Source organism: Coturnix japonica, chromosome 1, assembly GCF_001577835.2.
Source record: "Coturnix japonica isolate 7356 chromosome 1, Coturnix japonica 2.1, whole genome shotgun sequence".
Taxonomy (NCBI): Eukaryota; Metazoa; Chordata; class Aves; order Galliformes; family Phasianidae; genus Coturnix; species Coturnix japonica.
Window position 1 is genome coordinate 27783342 of NC_029516.1, and position 27599 is coordinate 27810940.

Sequence of the window (27599 nt, forward strand, 5' to 3'; positions counted from 1 at the left end):
ACGTTCACAAGTAAAATGATAAAAATGAATTGAAAGAGGTAATTAGCAACAAAATCTGCCCCCTTGGAAACAACTATTTTTTATCAATAAGCATTTTAAATTTGTATGTAATATTTAGCCATTACCCAGATGTATGCTGAAATGTGAATGTATTTTCTAAACAGTAATGGAAATTAAATGTGAACAGTGGATAAATATTTTTAGTGCTGTATGAATGTTAGAACAGTAGCCGAATGAAAACTGTGAAAAATTAGACCAGAAGATTGTGGGCAAATGCACTGAGTGCATGCAGAAAGAGGCTGCTTTCAAAGGTCTAGGGCAAGTTCAGTGGTGGGAAGTCACAGTGGTTAGGAGCTGGAGCACTCGTCTTGTGAGAAGAGGCTGAGGAAGCTGTGCTTATTCAGCCTGGAGAGCAGAGGATTTCAGAAGGATCTAACAGCAGCTATCTGGTATCTGCGGAGCTATCCAGGAAGACAGAGTCAATTCTCTACAGTGGTGCATAGGTGAAGGACAAAAGACAGCAGGCATAGACTGAAGCAAGAGAGGTTCACACTGGATGAACTATGAAGATGGTAGAACAAGTTGTGCAGTCCCCATCCTCTGAGCTTTTCAACACCTGACCACATGTTCCTAAGCAATGTTGTCTGAGCTCAGAATCAGCCCTGCTTAGATTAATAGGCTGGGCTGGTGACTTCCTGAGGTCACTTCCAGCCTGACTTTCTGTGTGATCGTCTGACCCTAAGGTACAGCCAACACATAACCAAGGCTGCTCTCTATTTTCATCATGTCTCTTGGTAACAGGACTCTTCATTTGATTGTGCTTTTGTTTACATTTTGGTGATACCGAAGTCTATTTTCATTTACTTACAACTCTGCCATTGTGAGTCTGTGATATTGCAAGGGATGGTGAAAATGTGTCGGAAGACAAACAGAGAGGTGATAGCAATTGTTGCAGCTGGGATAGACATGAACAGTGAGAACCTGAAGTCAGAGGGGAAATGAGGAAGGCATGGGCAAGAATTTTGATACTGGAAACACATATAAGTGATGAAAGCTCAACTGGGATGAAGACATGGCAATCATAGAGGGTTTCCTAAAAGAATAGATACAAGTATGATGACACCAAGCTGGAGAACTAATGAAGGAATCCAAAGCTGATCACGGAACAGATAAAACAGTACACAAATTCAGGTACCTGAGGCCACTTAAAGGAAAAAGGAAGTAAATAAATGATTTTGTTCGTTAACCCTATAAAGATTGAAATGAGTCACCTAGTCGTGACTAAATGCTTGTGATACAGATCAGAAACACTGACTCCTTCTCACCCTCCAGTGCTTCACATACAAGTGTCATTAGTTTAGAAAGCATTTCAATTATCCATTGTTGAAGGAACAATCTTTAAAGTCTTAAATAAGTAGAGATTTCCTAAATTCTCAGCATGGACAGGTGCAAGACAGCTCCAACCATGCAAGTACGTCAGAAATACAGAGGTATTTATTCTCACTTGAAGTCTATTGCTGTGCAAGTGGAGAAAACTGTATTCCCTTGAGAGAATAAACATTTTGGCCTATGACAGTTCCCAGAAAGTTGTAGAGGTGATGTTGCTCAAGATATGTACAGGTTTCATCCACATAAGCATAAAAGCAATTTGATGGCTTATGTCCGCTGACAATATTATTTGCTTGTGTGTTTTTGTATTTTGGGGTAAGCGAGTGGTGGTGTGATTCCCTCCTACTCATGTGCTTCTGAAAAGGAGGCAAAACTGAACTACTGAAATCACGTCTTCATGGAAGCTTCTAACATAATCTACAGATTCAAAGGTTAGCAGATGAGGTTCATATATGCAGCTCAATTTAAACTCCAAATCCTTTTATATTATTTTACAATTACTTTAGCAAGCACAAGAAAAGCAAACTATCAGGAGTAGATTCCAGAAACTCTGCCTAGCAAGCGATTAAGATTCCAGCCCAAAGCATGTTTTTTAAACCTCACAATTTTATGTACTCTATTTGTCAAGATAGGTTGCCATCAGAAGAGAAATTAAATATCAATAGTCTCTTTCAGAATGCTCCAAAATACCACTTTTATCTGTCGGGATCCTGAAGTAACTCACGGTGAAAGTTAAGAGGTCAATCCAGACAGACAAACTCAAAATAAATTGGTGTGGAATGTCATTCTAGTCCATCTGCTTTCCCCTAGCAGAAATAAACTGAAAAGCTGTCAGTAACTTAAGTAGGAATGTAGACAGTGTGGGCAAGGCTGGATAAGTTTGTCTTCTTAAGCAAACAATAAGCAGTTCCTACCTCACAATCTGTTTGGATTAGATAGCCAGAAACAAAAGGCATGAATAACTTTCAGAAAACCAATTGCACTTCTCCCTGTTGTCTGGCGTGTGTCACACCCATGGAGAAAGAACAATGTTTGGGGTTACACAAAGAGCAGTAGCTCGAAGCTGTTTTATGTTGTAATTTGATGCAGTGAAGGATGGCAGGCTGTATACACCTGTGGTGTGCCCAGCCAGCCTACCCAGGAAGTTTGATAGCAAAGGTGAAAAAGACCTTTGAACACTGATATTGTTATAGGAAACTTTGCTCAAAATAAATTGAAGAAAAATATGAGGTGACACTGTTCTATCACTGAAGTCAAAGCAAGTGCTCCCTACAGTTCACAAAACAGAGAAAGCCCCCTTAGTGGTCTATTACTAATTTCCAGACTCTCCATCTTGCTAGTCTCTGCAGCTTGGAAAGACAATGGTCAGACATTGAAAACACCGTGGTGAGAAAGCAGCTCCCAATTGCTGATATGCATTTACACTACGCTTTCCCTTCCTTAAAATTATGTCTGATTATATATCCCATATTGTATCTGTCGTCTTGCCATTCAATCATCAAAATCTATGTCAGTTTTATGTTGGCAGCACTACCACAGTTATGTTGTTATTACAGCTTAATCTTGCAAGTAGCTGAGCAAAATACCAGAAACCAAAATAAAGTTGGAATAGTCTCCATAATGTAGCCAAATAAGATATTATATCTTTACACTGCATTCCCCAGTCAGTGTAAAACCACTGTAGACTCCTTTGGGTAAAAGTCTAGTTTCTCCATAGATAATCACACACATAATTCAATCATTTATATAAAATAGCAAAGCCCCTAATTAGCAGAAGTTCCCAGGGGCTTTATTTCCTGCTGCTTACATTAATGCATTATTAGAAATCTTAATATTGTCAACATTCCTCTAAGATTTTGAGGGCAAAATTAATTTGGGGGACTCCTCACCGTAATCAATTATTAAAGCAACCTCAGTGGTAAGATTTAAAAAGAAAAAAAGAAGAAAGCATTAGATTTATACAAATGTAAATCACTCAGCATCTCTTTGTTTTGGAAGATGTGAAATAAGTAGCTTGCCCTGTGCCTTCTTTATCAGTAAAAATGAAGCAGAACTCAGGTTGAAATGCTTTCATGATTCGGTATTATTCACTTTAAAAAGAACAATGTCAATAAGGAAGATACAAAAAGGTAGAATTAAATGAATAATTTTCAGCATGGTGGAAGAGTTAATAATAGAATGACAAATAACTCCGCTGTGGTACATATTTCAGTGATCAGGCAAAAGGACTGAGAGGAAATCATTATGTAGTTTGCTCAGAAGCCAAGATGACATGAACCTTTAGCTTTGAGGAAGAATGGAGAACACTATTACCCATGAAATGTTGACAAATGCAAAGACTGCTGTGAGGAAAAGCCTCATTCTTATTTAATTGAGCACGCTTAATAGAAGAAAAAAGACTTAGACTTCATGGGAAACATATATGTTAAGGTACACTGATACTATTTTATATATTTACATATGTATAATGAACTATAAATATGCACTGTGTATATACAATATTAGATACGTAGGAAAAAAGCATAAAGATCATTATGTCATTAATAAAGAAGCAAATGAATAGGATATGGAGAAATACTTCTGTGGAAAGCGTGGATTGAAAGATTTGGCTCTCACTGTTCCTAATGCACGAAGAAATGAATAAAAATGCAGAAAAAAAAATCTAAAACATGAAAGAAGTACCTTCTTATAAAATGTACTATTAGTAGTATTAGTCCATTATAGCCACTGCTACAGGCAGATGCTGCAGTTGAGAACAAACAAGATATAGATTATTAATTTCAATAATTGTTAGAGTTTAGGGAAAATGTTGTTTGTTTGTTTTTTCCTTCAAAGATTTTCAACAGTCTTTAAACATTAAAGAACAGGATGAAAATTATGTGGAGATAAAACCAACCCATTCCTGTGGAACTCCTGAAGACTTTTGCCCTTTTGCTGAAGTGTCTCATTTTTGCCCCCTGTATTAGATGGGTCTTCATCCTGGCCCTGAAGACCAGTTTGCACATAGCTATCACAGTTTCAAAGACTCTAACTGATTATTTATTGACTGTGGTCCTTTGCAACAAGACTGAATTTAAGCACAGATCTTAAAGCTGCTATTGTGGATGTAGAGAACCAGGTTATAGAAGCCATTGGACCATTCTGTCTTCAAGAAAATCAAAGTTGCTGTAATGGGAGCATTGAATCCCTTAAGCACAGAGCATATTAGCAATCAAAAAAATATTGTCCAGTGGCATGAGGACATCTATGGAGCAAAGGAGTAACATATGGAAGTTACTTTGAGGACTGCATTGCATACCTGCCATTGCCCAATTCAAGAATAAAGCATTGAGTCCCAGTCTGTAAATGTTATCAACTTCTGCTGAAGCGCTCAGATGCCTCTCATCTCTAGCAGCTGTCTACAGCCCCACCCTTTTATCAACACTGATACTTAGATAGGCAGTGTGTAGGCCAAGAAGGGCTGGCCACCCTTAACTTTGTAAACAAGTAGCTCACTAGGGAACTGCCTGGTTGATACAGAGTCTTCAAAGTGGAATGCTCTACATGAATTTTCAATTTTTTTTCCTATATCACTTTATGGAGTTCTGTATTTTTTATTCTGGGGGAGAGAGGCTGATTTGGGCTTTTTGAGGGAGGGGAGTTGTGTTTGTGAATAATCAAATTCATTTCAGGTTTGAAATATCAGCCATTTGGGATTGCTCCTAACTACCAGCCAAGTGCTGGTGCTGTGAGTTGAAATTAAAATGATCTACATATTTCAACATTACTGGGGGAAACTTGTCATATCCTTCAAGGGACACTGAGTGCTCATAAGAAAGCACCACTGATTCCATAAGTGCAATTAGTTTCTTCCTTTAGGGCTGCTTATCTATAGGCTAGTGTAGAGGGATCCTACAGTTTGAACTACTCTGTGAGCACATACGATTACTGTGAAAGAAGAATAGGAAGAGATATAATGAGAAGGAAAGTGGTTATTGATTTTCATGGGACATCCTTGAGAGAAAAAAAAATTGTTTAACATGCAGATTAATGGGGGAAGGGAGGCTGCCCTCAGTAGTTCACTTAGTGCATAAAGGTAGATGAGGTCACATGTTTCAGTGGGAATTGTTGACTGTCAAAATTTGGGTCAGGTTTTACCTCTATAAAGTACTATAGACTAAGAGTGTGAATTCTCCACAGTCGCACTGGAGTGCAGTATTACTCATCAGACAGAAAAATCCCTGATCTAGATTAGTAGGGAAAGCTGCACCTACCACAGTAGCTGCCAAGTGGGTTATGGAGATAATGACCCAACAAGTCTTCATTTTGGGATGAAATTCTGATATTTTATGCATACACTTTTGGAACAGATGCTTTACAATTTCAATGCCTTTTAACAGAGGAAGAGACAAGTATATGAGTCGAACCTGATAAACAACGGCCTACAACTTGAAGCAACACGATCGGTGAGTGCTCTTTCCTTTTTGTGCTGTGCCTGAGAGCAGAAGCTGCCCCTGTGTGGATAAGGAACTGGATATATGAACTGACTGTTACATTTTTCTCCTCTTCTTCAATTCTAGGTTTTGGATGAGAAAACTATTTTTGTGAAAGTGCATGCACCTTGGGAAGTGCTATGCACATATGCTGAGGTCATGCACATCAAATTGCCTCTGCAGCCCAATGATCTGAAAACTCGGGAGTCAGCTTTCAACTGGTTTACCAGACTCTTCAGGGTGAATGAAAATATCATCAAACCCGAGCAAGAGTTTTTCACTGCTCCTTTTAAAAGGGAACATTTATCCAACTTTTATATTCAGGACAAAGACACATTTTTCAATCCAGCGACAAGAAGCCGAATTGTAAGTCCCTGGAGTATTTCTAGCCTTTAGTCTTAAAAGGGAAAAAAAAACAAAAAAACCACCATTTAAATCAAATCAGTTCAATTGCATTCATGGAAGCATCTTGAAAAACTGTTAAACATTTGGGATTCAACAGTTCTGTGTCATTTAGGAAAGAGACTGGGGAATCTCAAAGGACAACAGTGCATATCTGTCCCATTTCTGTTTCACTAGAATTTAAAGGGGGGGTGGGGGTGTCAGTGGTTCCTATGCCCTATGCAATTAAATTCTTCTGCGCTGCTTACCTTTTCATAACTCATCAGTATGTTGAAACAGGTACAGCCACTTATGATTACTTTCAGGTTGCAAGAAACACAAAATATTTTGTAAATTTTAGGTTCATTTTATCCTGTCCCGTGTGAAATACGCAACCAAGAATGTAAAGAAGTTTGGCATTAACAAGTTACTGGACACTGGAATCTACAAAGCAGCATTTCCCCTTCATGACGTAAGTCCTGAATTTGCAGTAACAGCATATTTAGAAATAGAAGCCTGCAGATCAAGAGTGTGTAGAAGATAGTAAAATTTACAAGCCTTATTTACTGGTGTTTTTATCCACATGGTAGCCCATGACATAGTCTGGCTTAAGAGGATTATCTCTAAAATGGTGTTTGTTAAAAATGTAGCTCCAAGACTGAAACATGATATATTTGATTTAGGATATGTTAATCTTGTATTCTCTGGGAGATGTGGGTCAGTAAAGTGCCTGGCTAACAGAGGAACCTGAGAGCATGAGAGTGATGGTTCCCATGATGCACTCTATCGTCATTTCTAAATAAGTGTTCATGTTTTTGCACTACTTCATTTTTCAGTATAAAAATCCATACCAAATGTCAGCAATTTAATCGAGATGTAGAACACAAGTCTCATCTTGTGAGCAAAGACAAAGATACGATTGTATCTACACCCACACACCTCCTCCCCCATCCAAACCACTCTTCTATGTCTGAGGTGTGTTCTGCTGAGAAGAAATTGAGACAATAGGAGGTCAGGAATGGTAACTACGTGAGATGGTTGGACTCCGCTGAATATATTTGAGAGGTCTCCAAGGATTTAAAGAAAATTTTTAAGTCAGAATCAAGACAAATCATGTTTCTTGGAAGTAACTCAAAGCTTTATAGGATAGAATTAATATCATTCGTGAATATCTATTTTTAAGGTTGTCTTTTAAAGATTTAAAACCTGCCTTGCAGACTATTTCTGACATTGCATGGGGAATCTGGGCTCAGCATGCCTAATAATTAATGACAGTCTTTTTATGCAATCAAAATTATATATCAGAGCTACTCTGAAAATCAGAAGTAGCCTATTGATTTCTGCAAAAGTGATTTTTCTTGTCATATTACAGATACAGAATGAAAAATTCCATCAAAGAAAGCAGGCTTTACTGAAATAGGTCTTCAAATAACTTGGTAAAAAACATAAGGATTACCTCCAAGTCAACTGTCTTTTAAATATAAATACAAAACAGAGACTAGACTCCCTGGATTCATCCCTTGGACTTTCCGATCCTCATTCCAGAACAATATTGCTTTAGAACAAAGAGTGTTACCATGTGAAAGCTGCTTACAATCCATATTAAAGCAGTCCTGTTATCAAATCAGAATGGATCCTTTTCTGTTTTGTTTTTCTAAGTGCCAAGACGCTGACATGGGCTGAGGATTTAAGTTCATGGGGAGGGTCGGTTACTCACGCATGTAAAGTGTTTGCTTTAGTATTCAGAGTCTTTCTGACAGCCTTCCAGCATGAATCCTGATGCAATTTCAGAGCTACTTCCCAGGTGTTTTCCTGGATTGTGGTGGCAAAAAAGCTATTCCACTGTCTGGATTCATGCCCCAAGATCTGTGGAGATGAGAGTTGACTCATGCTGGTTACATTAATGGTTACACTAATTACCTTCTTTCCACCCTTTCTGTTTTGCAGTCTAGTTTTAGGCACCTGTCAACTGATCCTGAGTGCCCAAGTGAACGTTATCTTCTCTACAGAGAATGGGCTCATCCGAAAAACATTTTGAAACTGCAACCCCTGGATTTCATCAGGTTGGTGGATGTGAATGAGCAGCATTGGGCTGTGTCAGGGGAGGGTCTGGATGAATCAATTCATGAAAAACATCCTCTTAATTTTTTTTCCTTGCTAGGTATAATCTATCTTTTTTCATTTTCTTTTCCTTCCCAGTGTTCAAAATAGAGGAATCTGGCAATGGAAGCTGCCATATTTGAAAGAGAAATTTGAATATACTTGCATTTCATTAAAATAAAAAAATACATTCCTCCCCACAGGAAATACTACGGAGAGAAAATTGGAATCTATTTTGCGTGGCTGGGCTTTTATACTAATATGCTGATTGTGGCTGCAGTTGTTGGAGTTGGTTGCTTTCTGTATGGATTCTTCATGAAGGATAACTGCACTTGGAGGTACCTGATCAGGTCTATTTTAATATTACATAGCATTGTAGGAGGCAAAATGAAAGAGTGCAACTTCTGGGTTTGAAAGAGATGGTATAAAATATAGGATAGATAAGTAATAGATGTCCCTGTGCCATTGGAGCACTAGACATGTGAGCCTGTTACCACAGTATTGTCTTCATACATCACACTACGTCACCACATGTTGTGTAGAAATAAAAAGAACAATAATCAGAAGTCAGTATAAATTTCTGTAACATCATTTTCAGAGTGGTAATCTTTAGAGGATGTATCCAAAGGCCCTGATGCAAGAGCACATGGGGCCTCAGCTGCCCAGGATACACTGGGAAGAGCATAGCAGTGACACATATTGTCTCATCAGAGCATGGTCAGATTGAACCATGACACAAGGACTAAGGAAAGGACACCTGGGTGCCAGATCACCTGCAAGACATCACACTGTACAGCCCCAGTCAGGGAGGGAACATTTTCTCTCCAGATCATCCATTTTAGAGATGAGAGCTAAAAAATGTCACTGGGGATGTTTTGAGGGAGGAGGGAGGATACTTAAGAGCAGACCACTGGTGAATTACTTCTCATTTCCCTGACATGACTGCACCCTTTGTGCACATAAGGACTAAGAATTTAGTGTTGGTGAGTGACTGACTAGTTTTGTTTTTAGCCAAGAAGTATGTGATCCCAGCATAGGAGGTAATATCATAATGTGCCCTCAGTGTGATAAAGTATGTACCTACTGGAACCTCAACATCACTTGTGAATCATCCAAGGTAACTACACTTACACTTATACTATACTTATATATACTTATATATACATACATATATATATATATATACTTATATACTTATATACTAACTATACTTACACTTACACTTACACTTATAGACATGCTATTAACTTTTAGTTGCACTTTACCTAGGACTGCATATAAAACAATGCTGTTCTCCACTAACATCCTGCATAATTGCTAGAGCTGTGCAAATAGTTGTGCATTTTGATACAATGACTGAACTATGTAAAATTAACAATTAAAAATGTTTCATTTTGACCTAAAAAGAAAACAAAATAAGACTTTTTAATTTGACATAGCCCCAAGAGACTAAAAGATTTTCTGATTGAAAATGGAACATTGTGGTTTCATTTTGGGGTATTCCTTTCCTTTTTGGTAAACAAAGCAAAACAAAACAAACATTCAATTACTAAAGACTTGATTGAGTAACTCTGAGTCAGTTTTGCTTAGGAAACGTTTAAAGCATGTTATGACATTTCTAAATACTCCCCCCTGCCTCCCCAAAGAAATTAGCTGAGCCTGTGCCTTGAATTTGACATGACCTGTCAAGGAGCGATGGGTACATGGGGAGGCCAATATTAGCCATGACAGGTGCTGTGGTTTGTTTGTGTCCCGTTAACCACGGCATGGCATGGCCACACTCTTGCACTCAATCCATGTCCAGAAGAATCTATCTTTCTTTCTCCATTAACTTTTGCCACTAGTCTAGTGCTAGCCTTTTGTTATTCCTTTCCATAGATTCAGTCACTGCAAAATTACAATTATTTAGCTATTAATTAAAAGTGTTTTGCCCTGCTTTAATGAATATTCTTGCTTGAGTGAACTTAACATGTAACGCACAAGAAAGAAGAAAGGGAAAATGATATTATGGAAAGAAGAGGCAAATACCAGAGAGGTATTTCCTCAGAATGCATGTTACTAACTACCTTGATTTGTTGTCATTTCACTTATGAGAAGCAGAAATGTTCATTGACTTTTTGTGACTGTATTAAAAATACATAGTTTTATACCCAGCTCCCAGGTGAGAAGCACTGCTTTTCCTCTTCCTGTGCAACAAGTGGAAGGAAGTTTAACAGCACACAACTCTATTATCTTTTTTGCTGCATATTTCATTTACACTTCTAATGCCAAGCCTTGCAGTTAATTTCCTTAGTTTACTGGAAGGTGTCATTGACAGAAGTTGAGAAAACTCTAACAATAATGATTGCTTATTAAATAACACAAAAGCTAAAAATCAACTTGTCCAGTGAGCAGCTTCAGTTCTGTTTCAGTGTAGAAGAATGTACTGTTTGATTGTGTTTTAAGGCCTTTTTTCTGTTCATTTTTTCCAGAAACTCTGTATATTTGATAGCTTTGGAACACTGGTGTTTGCAGTGTTTATGGGAATATGGGGTAAGTCAGTTTCAATGGCTGTGGTTTGTTGTTGTCACAAGTTACCTAGATCTACCTGTGCCCGTGACAGGGGGCAGCCACCCTGTAGGGTCCCCGGCCCAAAAGGGAAGGGAAAAGGGGAATGGAAAAAGAGAACAGTGGTGGCAATTTAAGGAGGAAAACTTCTTTTACTAAATATGATACTGGAATACAAGGTAATACAATATGATTGAGGCTAATAAATCGAGCAAAACAGAGAGAGAGAGTCCCCGAAAACTGAGAGGCCTACTGTGAACTCTAGGCAACACGGCTGGAATGCTTCTCACTCCCCGAGAGTCCGAGAGAGAGAGAGCTCCAGCCTGGGAGCAAGATTATACATATGTCCTCCTCCTGTGACTTTGACCACGAAGTCCTCTGGGATACATAGTTTTCTTCTGAAAGCTGAGTATTTGGGACGTTGTTATTCCACAGAACTGATGATCCACATTGCACATGATGTTATAATGTGGAATATTGATAGCAACATTACAAAACCATGATAGTGGTGTAATTTTGTCCAAGCATACAGCATTAGCCAAAAAAGTGGATAAATTTACAACTGCTTAATTTTCTAGCATTCAGCAGTTTAGCAGTAGGTAGTTCCATAAAAGATACACACATTCATAATAGATCTTTTTAGTAGCATAGAATCATAGAGCAGTTTGGATTGGAAAGGTCCTTAAAGATCATCTAGTTCCAATTCCCTTGCCATGGGCAAGGACATCTTCCACTAGATCAGGCTGTCCAAAGCCCCATCCAACCTGGCATATACTAAGGTTGACAGATGTCTGTTCATCCATTTTTCCCCTTATTGCACTGTTAAGGATAGAAAGGCAGGTAGGCAATAAGAGCTTATTGTGTAAGAGAACAAAAAGCTGTAGAACTTAAATGTTGGTCATCCCTACCTGTGCTTATTTTAACTTCGAGAAAAGTCTGAGAGAAGTGATGAGAGCTGCCTCATGTTCATCCAGCAGGAGCCACATGCTTAATTACATCCAGCAAAGGAGCTGATTTTTCCCCAAAATCCTTGCAGCTGCCTGTGCCTATTAACAACCATGTGACTGTGCAAAGTGATCGAAAAAAAAAGTCATTTATTGTATTTCCCAGTCATTTTTTCCTCCTGTCTTTATTTAAGAAAGAGTTTTTTGTAAAAAATGTAGAAGTTACAAGCAGTAGAGATATTTTTTATCAGAGAAAATATATCTGAAACCAGGATATTTCCTTTGGGTGAAACCACTTTGCTTCAGTGGATTAGGCAAGGTTTATTTCCACAGAAACAGTTTTATTTGTTCATATTAGCAACTTTCTTAACTGCTTTTTATTGCACTGCCTTATCCAGAAATTGTCAAAATAATTTACACTCGAGGTATAAAGGGTACTGCAGAGAAAATAACTCACTTGACACTTACAGTTCATATGCAGGCTGACAAGAATGCATAGTTTTCTTTGTAAAACACACTGTATTCTTATTTTCCTAATGAGACCTAAAGTGCTTTAGAATAACTACTTCTTTAAAGAATTTTAAAATGAGCAGCCATTTCAAAATGAATATTTCTTTCAAAACACTTGTTAAATTCAAAATGCCAGCAGGAAATTAAATAAAAATAAAATAAAAGAATTAGAAGCTTGACACTGATGTAATCTTCCACCATTTAAATACCTAATTTACCTGTAATTTGCTTTATAATTAAAAACTCTGCTTCCTGTTTTGAAGAAGAATCCAAGAGTAATAACTAGAAAGTTAAGCTGCATGGTTGTAATGATGGCTGCGAGGTCTATTAGTCTTCTCATTGTAAGTCCACTACAGAAAGAGGTGAATTGTATTACAACAATTTGGACAGAATTGTACTGAATCCAAGTGACCCAGGGTCCTGGTACAATTCCAGCTGTAATTTCTATCTTGCTCTGTTACTTTGGTAGACATCCTGGTCCAAAGTAATTAAAAGACTGATTTTAACATACTTTACCACATCATTATCATAAATATATTTTTAATAGATTTTTTTTTTAACTATTCCATTCAAGGATCTCAAAGCACCATAAAACATCAGGGAAATTGGCCTCAGGAATGAACCCCCTGTACATTAGTGCTCTGGATGAGGGCTTTTGCCAGTTCTCCCCTGATGGCATGAGCAGGTTGCCAAAGCTCCTGAACAAGGAGCAGCTTCCAGTTCTCTCGCTGCCATTGCAGCAGCTCCTTCCCAGTTCAGAAAGAGCAACTTGGCTGCTGAATTACCTACCAGTAGAAGTTTTCTTTGCCCTGGGACTGTGCATGCTGCCCTGTGCTGTGAGCCCTACTTTTGCTGTTTGCATAGAGGGCAGCACAGACGTGGGCCCTACACTTCTGGCCTCCCCAGCAGCAGCTGGATTTGCAGCTGGAGCTAATCAGGATTGCCTGCAGTTTCCCTCATTTGGGCTGGGGCTGCAGCATGCAGTTAGAGGCTGATTTCCTGGCTCTGCAGGCAGAGGCAGATGTGATTCCCTGGCCCACTGCTTGGAGTGGCCTTAATGCTAGTGAGCCTGAGGTAGTGGAGAAATCCCACTGAAAGAGGCCCTTGAGCAATCGGAGAGGAGGATTTCCAGGGGTTCTGCCTGCATGCAGATGCCAAGGTCATCTCACAGCCCAGCCCTTGGAGTTTATTCACTTATAAATGCTTCAGTATGAGGTTTATTGACCACACCTGAATTTGGAAATAACCTTTAATGTTTGGACTTATAACTGCATGCCATCAGTGCTTCATCATTCAGGATGAGGTGCCAAAATAATAAACCTTGGGGGGTTAATTACTCCCAGACAATGGGAGCTGTGAGAGAAGTACAGAGAAGGTGCACACTCACTCCTCTTGGAGGCAGTGCTGCAGAGCCATGCCACTCATGGACATGCAGCTACTATCAGTACAGCATCCCCTGCACTCACACCCACGTCCTGAGCTCCTCCAACCTTCCCAGCTGAGCCACACACTGCCTGTGCTGTCAGACCTACCTGCATCACACCTCAGGTCAAGATCATGAGCTTGGTTAGACTGGAGTCTTTCAAGCACCGTGTAGGCATGTATGTGCCTGCTTCCCTTAGTGTTCCCAGCTCTAGTAGCACAGTCCAGAGAAACTGCTGACTCGGCCCAGAGGGTCTCAAAGCTCCTTGCCATGCAAAAAGAGCTGCAGTGACTTCAGATTTGTGCCAGAAGAGGAGGAAAGGCAGCTGTGGTTAAGCAGTTTTGCCTGAGCTAGCATCATCAGCTCACGTACTCTGCAAACAGATCATTTTTCCACACAAAAACTGCAGATTGAATGAACACAAGCTTTACCCTGTGGCAATTTTTTGCTTACTGAGATTTTCTTCGCGAGAAATCCTGTGCTCTCCAACATTTTTCTTCATCTATCCAAACAACTCGCTGTCATATGTATCCCATGGTAAACTTTTTCAAAAGCAGTCCAGAGTATGAAATCCAAAGTGATTATATTCCAGCCTTGGACGGAAAGCAGATAAATGCGTGTGTATTCTTCAGGATGTGCAAATGATACCACTTAGCCCAGGTTTCTCTTTATTAAAGTACCTAAATGTCCAAAGCAGTAATTCCTTAAAGAAGTAGATCAGTTATTTTCTTCTACATGGGCACCTGACATTGTCCTATTTGCTAGTAAGGGTTTTGTTCCATGCCTGTGGAAAGTTGTATGGAATAGAAGCCGTGTGTTATACAGCCCAGCAGTTCAGTGCCCAACTGTTGCTCCTTCTGTTTGTCTTCTGGACAGTTACACTGTTTTTGGAGTTTTGGAAGAGAAGGCAGGCTGAGCTGGAGTACGAATGGGACACAGTGGAGTACTTAGAGCAAGAAGAACAAATTCGCCCAGAGTATGAAGCTCAGTGCACTCACGTGGTAGTGAATGAAATCACACAGGTAAGGACTATTTTGGTAACTGGTCAGAGCTGCTGCAAAAGGCATGTTATGGGAGCGCTGTGAAAATGATGAATCTGGAGTGGAGCAGAATAAATTGGCAGTGCTTCAAGGAGAGCTGATAAGCTGGCCGGAGGATAGCAAGCTTATAAATTCCAGATGTGTAGGAGGGAAATTGTAGTAACCACAGGCATCTCTTAGTTGCCTGTTGGAGGAGCTACTGAAGCTTCTGTGTCATTAAGGCACAGAAATAGACATTGTGCCTAGCTTAGGAGAGAGGCTAAGTCTGCATTATTAAATCCCCCAATAAATGATCCTGTGCTGCTGCCAGAGGCCGAGATCACAGAGCATTTGCTATCTTTCCCTAAAAAGATGTCAGGCAAGAAAAAAAGAAAAGAAGAAAAAGAAAAAAAAAAAAGAAAAAAAAAAAAAGGTGAAACAGAAGGAAGGATGTTGCATTATGTATAATGGCAAGATATGTTTTCTAACCTTTTTGAACTGTATAAATAGGTATTGTTGCCAAGTGAACCTAGATGCAATTGCAATTAACAACAGCAAACTCACAGGGACAAGGATAATCCTCATGTTAATGAAATGGGATTCATATTTATGAGGATCTTAGTTTCGATTTCTACTCATATATTTTGAGTAGCTTCAGCTTCTGTAGATCACTCTAGTCCATCTTCAGTTTTTAGTATTCACTGTCAATATATTACTCTAGCATTTATCAGATTATTTGCATTGCTTTCACATTGCATCCACATTATACTGATGCTTATTAGAGGATACTTGAAATGATTCCAGATAAACTGGTTTGAAAGGCAGTGATCTTGGACACTATGATCAGCCAAGAACGATGGGTCCAATCAAAAAGACTATGCACCTTATTGTAGTGGAAGTTAATAAAAGCTGAAGACATGCAGCCTCTGTGGAAGTCATTTTTGTCTTAGAATAGGTAGTAAAAAGAGGCAACTGTAATCAGGTAAGTAAGTCTTCTGAAATCATGAATAAATGTGAGTTTCCAGGATAAAAAAGGAAGAAGACATTCAGTGTCCTGTCATGTCACAGAGGTTTAACTGGTGCACACAAAAATGGATGAAGAAAAGACAGGGTGCATCTTTGATCTGTTTCTGAATCTTTTACAGCAAGAAGAACACGTGCCATACACTGCCTGTGGGAAATGCATGCGGATAACTTTATGTACAAGTGCGGTCTTATTCTGGGTAAAGTTCTCCTTTTATTCTTTCACCTCATCAAATTACTTCTTCACTAAACGTCTAAAGAAAGATTCTCCTGTCCTGATCAAGAGATATCAAAAGAATAAGTTCAGTTAGATTTCCATCTGATGCATTAACCAAGCCCCTGAAGTATGGATCTACATGGACAAGGTCGCTGTAGCCACCAGATAACTCATTAGCATTCAAGCAGGAGAATATATGCATTGAAATATCCCACAGCTGTAGCTTTGCAAATGTAATCCACTGTTTTTTCCCTCATTATTTAAAGATCTTTACTTTCATGAAGAGAGCAGGGAAGAGGGTTGTGGGTTATTTTATGCGCTGTCCTCCCTGCCAGTTCCTGGCCTACTCATTCCAGCTGTTTGGTTCAATATCATGTCTCACAGCTCTGGACTTCTGTCAGGTTTTTTGTTTCACTTAGAAGAGCAAAGCTGAGTGCTCTTTAATCTTCCAGAGCTGCTGCTTTAAGTAAAACTTAAACTTGAAAGAAATCCAACCACCAATGAAAGCATATCACATGGTAAGCATACCCTGAGATGTTGCCTTAAAAAGCTCAGTGTTTCAGCATGCTGTATGTTCTCCTTACATGTAGCATGAGCAGCAGCTGGGAAAGAACTCAAGAACTCATCCTAGATAATAGGAGACACAACAACACCGAGACAGAATGGTGGCTGGCAGTCCAGAAGCATCTCTTAACAGCTGAAACACAAAGAAGAGAAGACTGGCTTGCTGCTGGATTTAGATAGGCATGCTTCAGGTTGAAAGGAGGAGATTTGATCTAGTTTTGTCATCATGTTGCTCTCATATTCTGTGCTGGGAGTGTGGAGGGAGGTGAATGTATGGCATTTTGCAGAGATAGTAAAGAAATAATGCACAGCTCTGAGGATCTGAGTCTGAATAATAGGTGGAGAACTAGCAAGAAAGCAGAAAGAGATGGAGAATAATGTGAGGTGCCCAGAGCATGAGTACAGCTCATCCTGCAGATCACATGACATGGCTTTAAATGTGTCTGTAATGCCATCATGTGAAAGAGAAGCGACAGCCCCCTTCAGGGTCAGCATGGACCTGCTAGCACATTTGCCACCCTGCTACTCGCCCAGCATCCTCCTGGAACCGTCACATGCCTTCAGGCGTGAGATTTGATTACGCATCTTATTATCTTAGCTCACATGGCAACAAGGCTTGTTATTAGTCATAAAACAGATCATCTTTTATTGTTCCTGCAGATTCACTATGATACATGAAAAATGCTTCTTAAATGGATTCTAGATTTATTGCCTTCTATCCCATTTGCGCATCCTCATGTACTCGTGGGATGGAATAAAAGGCACACAACCAATTTCCTTTTGCCTATTGTAAAATGAATTTCAAACTTTCTTCCCAAATCCAGTAGTTCACCATTAATATATTTCCTATGTTCTCCTGGCAGATTCTTTTGATTATTGCTTCAGTTATTGGAATCATTGTCTACAGACTCTCGGTTTTCCTGGTGTTTTCTGCCACATTGCCACGGCACGTTAATGGCACGCAAGCAATCCGCAAGTACCTGACTCCACAGACAGCCACCTCAGTAACTGCTTCAATCATCAGCTTTATAGTCATTATGGTTCTGAACATCATTTATGAAAAAGTAGCGATCCTCATTACTGACTTCGGTATGTCATCGCTGTGCCTCAGACTGAAACTTTGGCTAAAACAACAAGCAAAAATAGCATTTGTATTTATAACCAGAACTCCAGTAAATGATTATCTGTACCGTGCTCTTCAGAACTTTCCCACCAAATCATATGATACCATCTAGAATTTTTCAAATACGGATTTTCTGAGTATCAGAGGAATGTGATATTCAGCTCTTTGCCTGGAAACTCCTTGTACAGCCAGCATCAAAGATGAATTGTTTACAATTTTGTGCTTGTAAAACAGGCAAAGCAAAGAAAATTACTATAATAACCAAGCTTTATGAAAACAGATCAGTAATGCATAACGCATTCAATTACATTAGCTTTTGTTTATGGGGAGAATAGCGATTTTCTTGTAAATAAATGAAATAGGGTCACTGTTCCAAAGCTAGATGCCATTTCCTTGTTATTAAATAGATAAACAGTCACAGATATTATTATTCTTTATATTCGGGCCATCAGCTCTAAAGTAGCTATTTACTTTAGATGTGTGAAGTAGTGTTGTGTTTTAATATAGTTTCATTTAATACCATTTCATCAGTTCAAAGCATTACATTTGCATCTTTCCTGAGTGTGCTAGATTTGGGAGATTTTTTTTTTTCCCAAGTTATTAGATTTTTTTGCTTGCTCTTTTTCTTTATTGTCAGAAAACAAATTCTTTCCTTTTTTACTACCCATACAGATTCAGAATTAGCATAGTGGCTACCATATACATAGGGATTATGTACACTCTAATTTATAACACCCTCAGTCACATTAAGGAATACAAGTCATATGCATACTTTTCCAGCTCAGGCTCCAAAGCAGCTTTTAGGTACTTGCTGGTTGGCCTTTTCCTTATTTTTTTTTTTTTTTTTCTGTAATTGCAGAGCTCCCAAGGACACAAACCGAATACGAAAACAGTTTGACCACAAAGATGTTCTTGTTCCAGTTCGTCAACTACTATTCTTCATGCTTCTACATAGCCTTCTTTAAGGGTAAATTTGTAGGTTACCCCGGAAATCCAGTTTATTGGCTAGGAAAGTATCGCAATGAAGAGGTAAGAATAAACCATAGTTCTTGTTTTTAAAATGCAAGAGCCATTAGTCCAGGTATCCTGCTGCATTTAGGGTTGTACAACATGGTGATACCATGGAGTTTGGAGATATGGTGGAACCATTGTAGTTTGGAGTTTGGAAAGTGACTGCCTCCCAAGCTACTTGCCTGCTTGTTAATCCATTGCATAAATGAGTATGACACAAGACTAGTTGATCTTAGAAATGCTTTTTATGTACCCAAAAAAGCTAATTTTGCTATGGTCCAACACACAGGAAGGGCAGTAGATGCAGAAACATCCCACTCTGCTCTGCGCTGGTGCATCCTCACCTCAAGCACAGTATGCAGATTGTTACCACACTATAAGGGCACACTATAATAACCACACTATAACTATATGTTACAGGGATTCTAGAGGAGGACTACAAAGATGGTGAAGGTTCTGGAAGGCAAGGGGTATGGGTTTGCTCAGCACAGAGCAGAGGAGCTGAGAGGAGGCCTCATGGTGGCTGCAGCTCCTCAAAGGAGTGGAGAGGCAGTGCTTGAGCTCTGCTCTGTGTGACACCAACAGGACCCAAGGGAACAGCATGGAGCTGTGTCAGAGGAGGGGCAGGGGCGTAAGAAAAGGTTCTTCACCAGAGGGCACTGGGCATGGAACAGGCTGCCCAGGGCAGTGGGAATGACACTGAGCTGCTGGAGTTCAAGGAGTGTTTGGACAGTACTCTCACATGAAGGGTTTGAATTTTGGGTGGTCCTGTGTGGAGAAAGGAGTTGGACTCAAGGATCCTTCTGGATCCCTTCCAACTTGGGATATTCAGCGATTCTATGAACATGAGTAGATGCCTTCCTGTTCTGCTGGGTGATCCTCATGTGGTGACACTACAGTACAAAGCTGCAAGACTTCACTTGGTATTCTGTGCTTTCAGTAGTGCCCTGTCAACCTATTGTATGTGAACTTGTTTGGCCTAGAGTTGACCTTTGCATAAGTGAGCATAAAGGTTTGCCTGAATTGTCTTCTTCTGATGCTTAAAGAAGTGTTATTAATAATAAATCAGGAATTTGTTATTTTAAATGCTTCATTCGTGCTTGAAAAGTTTCTCAACTTCAAAAATTTTTCGTGTCTCTCCCAATCTGTAGTGTGATCCAGGAGGATGTCTCCTTGAACTCACAACCCAGCTTGCCATCATAGTAGGAGGTAAAGCAATATGGAATAACATTCAAGAAGTGCTTCTTCCGTAAGTTCAACGTATTAAGTAATGTGTCCTTTTGTATTGGAAAGATGCTACTTTTGCTTGATTCAACCAGGTGTTTGGTCACTAAATTTCATTGGCGCATTTTGCATTCTAAAAGAACACGACTAGTCTTTTAAAGTGCTAACAGTGAATACTCTCAATGTAATTGTGATGAAATTACTGTCTAGGACTCTGTTCCAGCTCTCAGAGCTTGTTCTTTGTTTTAAACTGATCAATAACTGCTTACACTACTTGGAGTAGGAGACTCCCAGCTCGCTTATGCCCTCCAGACTGCCAGAAGCACCAGTCCACCACATTGGTTGTGATTCTTCCAAATCCACAAATTGTGCAGCAAAGCAATTTCAAGTCATGTCACAAATGCTTTGTAGCTAGTGTGCTCTGCTGAGTTATGGTTTCTCCAGACCCAAACGATGCCAGTTGCAGGATGGAACTGTAAAGCTATCCCTCTTTTCAAGCATCTTTTAGCTGGTTAAAGTGTCCCCTAGAGTGAGCATGCCTGCAGATGGCAGTCACATCCATAAACAACAGATTCCTACCATCTGTATATAGGTAACGTATTCACCTAACCAGAATTTTGAATTCACTTTCGTACATGACAGGTAACTTTTAGGTCCTGAAATGCTGAAAATCATTTCTGGATATAAGTCTTAATTGACCTCTCATACTTCATTACTGCAAGTAAAAGAGAAGTGTTTCATTTTCATTCTCTGTTGATAGGCATTCCTCCACCTTCCTTTTTTGAACATAGCCCTTTGACCACTGAAAATGGCTACAACTGGTTTTCTTAAATTTGTGTGCAGCTCTTTTAGACACAAATTACAGCTGCACCCCAGTCCTTGTAGCAGCTAATCCAGGCACAAAAAAGTCATCAAGAGTAGTCAGCGTGCATTCACTCAGGGGGAAGCCGTGCTTAACCAACTATTCTATGATGGCTTGGTAGATGAGGGGAGAGCTATATTGTCTGCTTTGGCTTCAGTAAGGTCTTTGACATTGTTCCCCATAAGACCGCCACAGACAAACTGTAGACAGTAAGGTGGATCAGCTATGTTCAGAGAGTAGTGGACAGCTGGAGCGCAAAGTCTAGTTCGGGGCCAGTAATTAGCAGTGTAACTCAAGGATCAATACTAGATCCAGTCCTATTTAACATCTTCGTTAATGATCTGGATAAAGAGGGAGAGTGCACCCTCAGAAAGTCTGCAGAAAATTGGGAGAAATGGCAGATACACCTGAGGGTTGTGCTGCCATCCAAAGGGACTTTCTGAGGTTGGAGGAAAAGGCTGACAGGAACCTTTGCGGGCTGTTTTACCAATTTTTGTGGTCTTTTTCTCTCTGACTGACAGTTGGGTAAAGAATCTAATTGGAAGGTACTGTGCAGATGCTAGATCAGAAAAGATCGTTCCACGCTGGGAACAGGACTATCATCTGCAGCCCATTGGAAAACTTGGATTATTTTATGAGTATCTTGAAATGGGTGAGTAGCCATTTAGTTCCAATTTCTTGTCTGTGCTGGATACAAATATGCTCTAAGGAAAAATGTTATACAAGTAATATTTAATTTGTTTAGAAACAGGAGATATATGAAATTTTTAGAAATCCCATACAGGTTTTGATGAACGATTATAGCTTTGTGAGCTTTTATTAAGCAGTGTGTACCTCACTTCAATTTCTAGCTAAGAAACAGAGTAAGTGGTTGTGGGTGTACTTCTGCTTCTTTACCCCATCCTCCCAGAAACATACCCAGAAGCAAGAACACTGGGTGTGCAGTCACTTATGCCTTGCTGGTTTCCTGGTCTCTAAGAACTCTGGCTTGTTTGCCACCATCTGTTCTGCAATAGAATTGCAACATACTTGTCACAGCACTATTGTTAGTTGAGGCTTTGCAACACAGCACTGAGACATAGTCATTAGATTTTCTAGTCTACATGGTGAAGAAATGAGGAATAAATGAATGTTTAAATATTTTAACTGTTCCTTGTGATGTGTTGTTTGAACATTGTCCCGTCCCCTCCACCTGGAGGGTATTTCCAGGACTGTTATGCCTATATATTCTCATGCTCATAAGATTCTCTAGGAACTCTGCTACTCTTTCTTGCCTCTCTTTCTCACAGTTTGAGTATACAAAGTCTATGCTTATCCCCAGTAAAAGAAAGCATCAAGGCATGTGACCTCTCCCTTTGCCAGTTATACAGTTCGGCTTTGTCACCCTGTTTGTGGCGTCATTCCCCCTGGCTCCTCTTCTTGCTCTTATCAACAACATGTTGGAAATCAGGCTGGATGCATGGAAGCTGACAACCCAGTTCAGGCGCATGGTTCCACAGAAGGCACAAGACATCGGTGCATGGCAGCCCATCATGCAAGGCATAGCCATCCTGGCTGTGGTGACCAATGTAAGTACTGTACCAACCACTATAAAAGGTAAAATGCCTTCACTGCAAGTGTTGCATCTAAATGTGGAATGCTGTGTGTATCAGTGTTTGTCACACCAGACTGGCTACATGAAGCACGCAGATGATCCCAAATTAATTTAGGAGTTTCAGTCCCTTAAGATGTTAACCCCTGTGGTGTAGGCTTTGAGATACTTTTCAGATGGTTTAGAAATATGGCTACAATCTAAAATATTGAATCTCAATAAAAGAAACTGTAGTTAGAAAGACAGAGTTACTACAGCCTTCATAAGAAGTTATGCATATAAGGACACACATCTTTTTTCTGGTTAGATTTCAGCTGTAAGTCTTAATTCATTGTCATTCACAACTGTTGAACTGTATAACTGTATGTCTTACGGTCATACCTTCATATCTAAGTTTGTCTGAGCAATTTTGCGCTTAAAGCAGCAATTCAGCTTCTTTATGTATTTAAAATTGCGATACATGCTCAAGATTACAGTATTTACCTCTTGAGGTAGGAATGAATTTCTGAGGATACGCAAATGAATCCATTTGCCAGTTGAAGTTAAAATTAATTTCGAAGTGGATTTATTTAACATATTTAGAAAACTTCATTCTTTCTTCGTGAATCTATCTTTAACAATGAAATACAGGCTGCACAGTGGGAAAAAAAATACTCCATATACTGGACTTTACCATTCTGAGTTGTTTGAGTTATTCTTAAGCAGTAACTCATATGTATATTACGTTTCTAAATTTCCGGTGTTTCCTTTTCTCAAAGGAGCAGTGGCCACAGGTTTCCCCTGCAGTGGCAGCAGCTGTCCATATCTGCAGCCTTTTTCAACAATGTCACCATTTCCTACTCTTACCACTGAGATTAGGGATTCATTCTGACACACTCAGAGGTGGCCACTTCCTCCAGGACCTCCTCCTTGCAGTAACAGTGCCTTGTTGCACTCACTGGGAGTTTCTGGAGAAGCCTTTGAAGTCTGAAGTTCACCTCAGCCTAAGCTGCCATAGGAGTCTCTGCCCATTTTGAGGATGGTGGAATTTGGGTAAGAGGAGAGAGATGAGAATGAGCACTCTACCATAAGTACTAAAGGGGACTTATTTCAATGAACAAAGCAATTCATATCTAAACCAGGACGCTAACTTACTTTCCTGTGTCTCAGGCACCTTCTACAGTCAGTGGGTGCTCAAGGACCTGTATGGGGTCTCCACCACAGGGATTCTGCTTTTCAGAAATCACAAGACAGATACGTGTACCTTCCCTCTCCACACCCAGACAAGTGCCCATGCATATCACTCTCTTTTTCCCCACTATAAAATGCCTTTATTTTGCCCTGGAAAGAAGTGGATATTTTCAAGGAATGGGAAAGATGAGATCCCATGACCTGTCAGCCTATTAATGTTAATGAAGTTGGGAGTTGTGACCATACAGAAATAGGAGTGTAGGATGGATTTCAATGATTAGGAATATTTTATGTGTCAGCTTCAGCTATCAGATATATTTTCAGGTATTTGCCTATAATTCCTTTCTGGAACTTTATCTCAAACTGTAGACATTTAACAGTCCTGGTAAACATAGATAGGATGTAGAGAAGAGACTTAGGAGAACATAAAAGCAGAAAAATAAAAATACAAAACCTATAAAACACAAGACAAAGTTTCTGGTGTCCTAGAAGGAAGAAATAGGTAGATATATTGATAGATAACATGTATTTATTGTGTATATTATACATATTGTATTAAATATATACTATATACTTTTTACCTACATTAGAAAATAACATATATATATTATGTTATTGGGTAACCTGTCTTTCCTCATCAATCCACCTAGGACTTGCACTACAACTATGAGACAGAATATATCTTAAGATTATTAATTATTAAGATTATTAAGAATATATCTTAAGATTATTATAAACATTGTTACGAGTACCTTAATCGAAGACCTTATGATATTCAGTGCAGAGTTAAAGTTGGCGACCTTATGGTGACTCAGGTGTGCCGGCTTCTGTTGGGAGTGTGTACATGACCCTGCTTCAGCTCCTGCAGAAAAGTGACCCAACAATAGTTTTAGGTGTCTGTCACTACCCATTCACAGCCCATCTGAGGCTGCTGCAAGCTCTACAGTGTTTCCATTCCAAATTCCTCATGTGCTCCATCCCTGAAGTGACATCTCTGAAAACTCAGAGTACTCAGTGTGCACAAGTGCATTTACAGTTCAGTTTTGCTCCCTGTCCTCCTTGCCAAGCACTCAATCCCGGTGCTTATGTGACTGCTAATGGCAGGCGTGTTTCTTTTCATAACCCTGTTCAGAGATCTCATGTGTCAGATGCAGTTAATCTTAGTATGAGCATAGTGCCTTGGCCGCTGACACCAGGCAGGCTGTTAGCATGCAAGGGGCACAACAGTAGAGGCCACACTCAGAAGTCCCTGTTGCAGGTGTTGCAAGGAGCTCAGAGATCCATATTTCTTCCCAGTGAAGTGTGGTCTATAAAGCCATATACTAGAGATCAGCAAATACTGAAAACAGTTTTCTTCCGTTGTCTTCTGTATTTTTCTTGTTTGACATCCAGGATCTAGATCTAGCATAGGCCATTAATCTTGCCTTTGCCACCCAATTGCCATCACTATCGTTCATTAGAACACAGAAACTGTGTTTTTACTATGTGAATCCTACAGCTGATTGACTTGGGTAGAGCATCATCCTCTCCTTCCCGCACTGGCTTTGTAACACCTACAATTATCAAGTACTTATACAAGTATAAGCAACTTTTGCCAAAATATGCCCATTCTGAGACTTGCCACTCAGGCAGTGGACTTGCTACAGTGTGATATCAAAGCATCTGTTGTTGATTTAAAGGCTGATTTTAATTAGTTATGGTATAAATGGAAATCTGTGCATGGTATAACTTGGGAAGTAGAGAGCGTGCTGTTTGTTTGTAGTTCCCCAGTACAATACTCTAAAACACAGCCCATAATTCAAAAGGAAGAAAAGCTTTTCCTTTGAGAGGATGCCGTAGGATTAGCTTTCATTTTTCTGTCCTTGTAGCCCTCTGGAGCACATCTGGAGATCATTCAGGGAGGGGGAGGAGAGTGAGACAGGGCTCGGATTTATGGTGATGAGAGACCTGGGGCCTTGCAAAGAAAATCATACAGAGCAAACATTAGGTTGTATAAATGCTGTATTTTAGCATCTTGCTGAATGATACATAGAAGCAGCATCAAACCAAATTGGTACAAAGGGAGAAGGATGTTTTTCGCCTTACCGTTCAGTTGCTTTTAGTTCTTTTATGGTCTGACTTGATGCAAAACTTATGGGCTAATAAGCAGTAAGAAATTATATTTAACTAAAACTTTCTGTGCTTATACTTCAGTTAAAAACAGTGTAATTTAGGTGTGAGGTCTTCTTCCTGAAACTACAAGGCGCAGTAATATATATTTCTTGTCAGCCAAAAACACCTACACTGCATGTAAATATAAACAACACATAATTTTCACTTCATTCCTCACTGGCATGTATTGCTTAAAAACAGTTTTTAGAAGTGCATGCCACCTACTTTTTACTTAAGCCAGAATAAGGTACCAAAAAAAATCTTTTTGAAGTGTTGATCCATGAAACTTCTAAACACTTTTAGTGGTAGGATGCCTCTCTTTTCTTTCTCAGCGGCCAAATTAACATTCTCTCAATTGAACTAAATTGTAGAATCATAGAATCACCAAGGTTGGAAAAGACCTAAAAGATCATCCAGCCCAACCATTCACCTGTTACCAATAGCTCCCACTAAACCATGTCCCTCAACACAACATCACTCTGGAGAATGAAAGGATTTTGACCCACAGCCTCATGCTTAAGTCCTATTTCTGCAACTTTGTCTTAACGGTGTAGCAGATCAGGGGTGGTCCCAGCTGGGAGCCCACTCCACAGGGGCTGTTGTCATTCATGTCATCAGGATTGGAGAGTTCTCCTCCAGCCATGGCATGCAAATAACCCGTAGTTCCTGGGCCCTGTGTAGTGTTGACTTGGCTGGGCAGTCTCATGCTGGGCACGCAACTGCAGTGGAAAGTCTTCCTCACGGGGAAACCTTTTGAATTTGCAGTAGCGGGGGAGGGTACTGTATTAAACATAGTAAATAGAATAGGATGTTTTGGGAAGTTCGTGTATTTAGGAAAGACTTCCTACGACAAACCCACAGATCCAATTTCCTGCCCAGTTTGTGACTAGCAGACTGAGTAGGACAGGGCCTCTCCTGGGAGCTCGATAAAAACAAGTGGTCACGTCATATGTAAAGCAGCACTATGCAGCTGCTTCTAAAAAAGTGATCTTGGCATCAGGAGCAGTTTCCACATGTACTGACACTGAAACTCATGAGGCAACAACTGCCAGGACTAATTTGGACTGGCTGTCACCTCAGAAAGAGTGCCATGTTTCTCGGGTCAGAGCCGGATCAGCTATATATGTCATTTATTTAGTTCCTGGATGCAAACCTCAGGCTTCCTGGTGGAATTTAATTTTCTGTTGCTGAAGAACTCTGCTGTGGTTTCCATAAGTTACACCAGGCAGAATTTCTTCAAGCATCTCACGCGTACCTCTGCTAGCAAGCGTGTTTGCTGAAGGTTATCCTAGCACGGTGCAAGGTGAGTTTGGTTGCTGACCTACCCCCGTGCCCAGGAGCATAAAAGTGGATCATAGCACAACTTGTTTGAGGCACCCAGCAGAGCCAGTGTAATTTAAAAACTAGATGGACTGCATATTCCAGAAGGAGACTGTTTCTGCCTGTGAGAGCCTCGCTCACAGAGGGAACCGCTGACTGGAAAAGCACATACTTGCTGTTTTTAGCTCATACTGTAAATTTTGAGATACTAAATATATGGCAAGGCTATGTTTCTTAAATGTAAGGCTTGTTTCTTAAATGCTACTCTTGCTTTTTTGTCCCCTCTTTCTAAAATGCAGGCCATGATAATTGCTTTTACATCTGACATGATTCCTCGTCTGGTTTATTACTGGTCCTTTTCAGTCCCTCCTTATGGGAGCCACAGCAGTTACACCATGAAGGGGTATATAAACAATACACTCTCTGTCTTCAATATATCAGACTTCAAGGATGTAAGCAAGCCACTTTCCCCCTTGTTTGGGAACTACACGACATGCAGGCAAGTGTCAAATTACCATCTTTTCCCAGTGACAAGGGTAAATATCACTGTTTTAATAT

The 27599-nt window shown here is 39.8% G+C and overlaps 1 protein-coding gene across 1 annotated transcript in view; it reads left to right on the top strand.

Annotated features, from left to right (window-relative positions):
- The window catches only part of ANO6 (anoctamin 6), a 63384-nt gene that overhangs the window by 30369 nt on the left and 5416 nt on the right, over positions 1 to 27599 (top strand). The window contains exons 4-18 of the mRNA XM_015854917.2: positions 5769 to 5834; positions 5949 to 6227; positions 6604 to 6714; positions 8190 to 8305; positions 8546 to 8680; positions 9354 to 9459; positions 10814 to 10874; positions 14643 to 14788; positions 15931 to 16008; positions 17453 to 17678; positions 18572 to 18741; positions 19875 to 19972; positions 21331 to 21461; positions 22172 to 22377; positions 27341 to 27540. Of these exons, the coding sequence (XP_015710403.1) occupies positions 5769 to 5834; positions 5949 to 6227; positions 6604 to 6714; positions 8190 to 8305; positions 8546 to 8680; positions 9354 to 9459; positions 10814 to 10874; positions 14643 to 14788; positions 15931 to 16008; positions 17453 to 17678; positions 18572 to 18741; positions 19875 to 19972; positions 21331 to 21461; positions 22172 to 22377; positions 27341 to 27540 (2129 nt within the window). The remainder of the gene's footprint in view (positions 1 to 5768; positions 5835 to 5948; positions 6228 to 6603; positions 6715 to 8189; positions 8306 to 8545; positions 8681 to 9353; positions 9460 to 10813; positions 10875 to 14642; positions 14789 to 15930; positions 16009 to 17452; positions 17679 to 18571; positions 18742 to 19874; positions 19973 to 21330; positions 21462 to 22171; positions 22378 to 27340; positions 27541 to 27599) is intronic.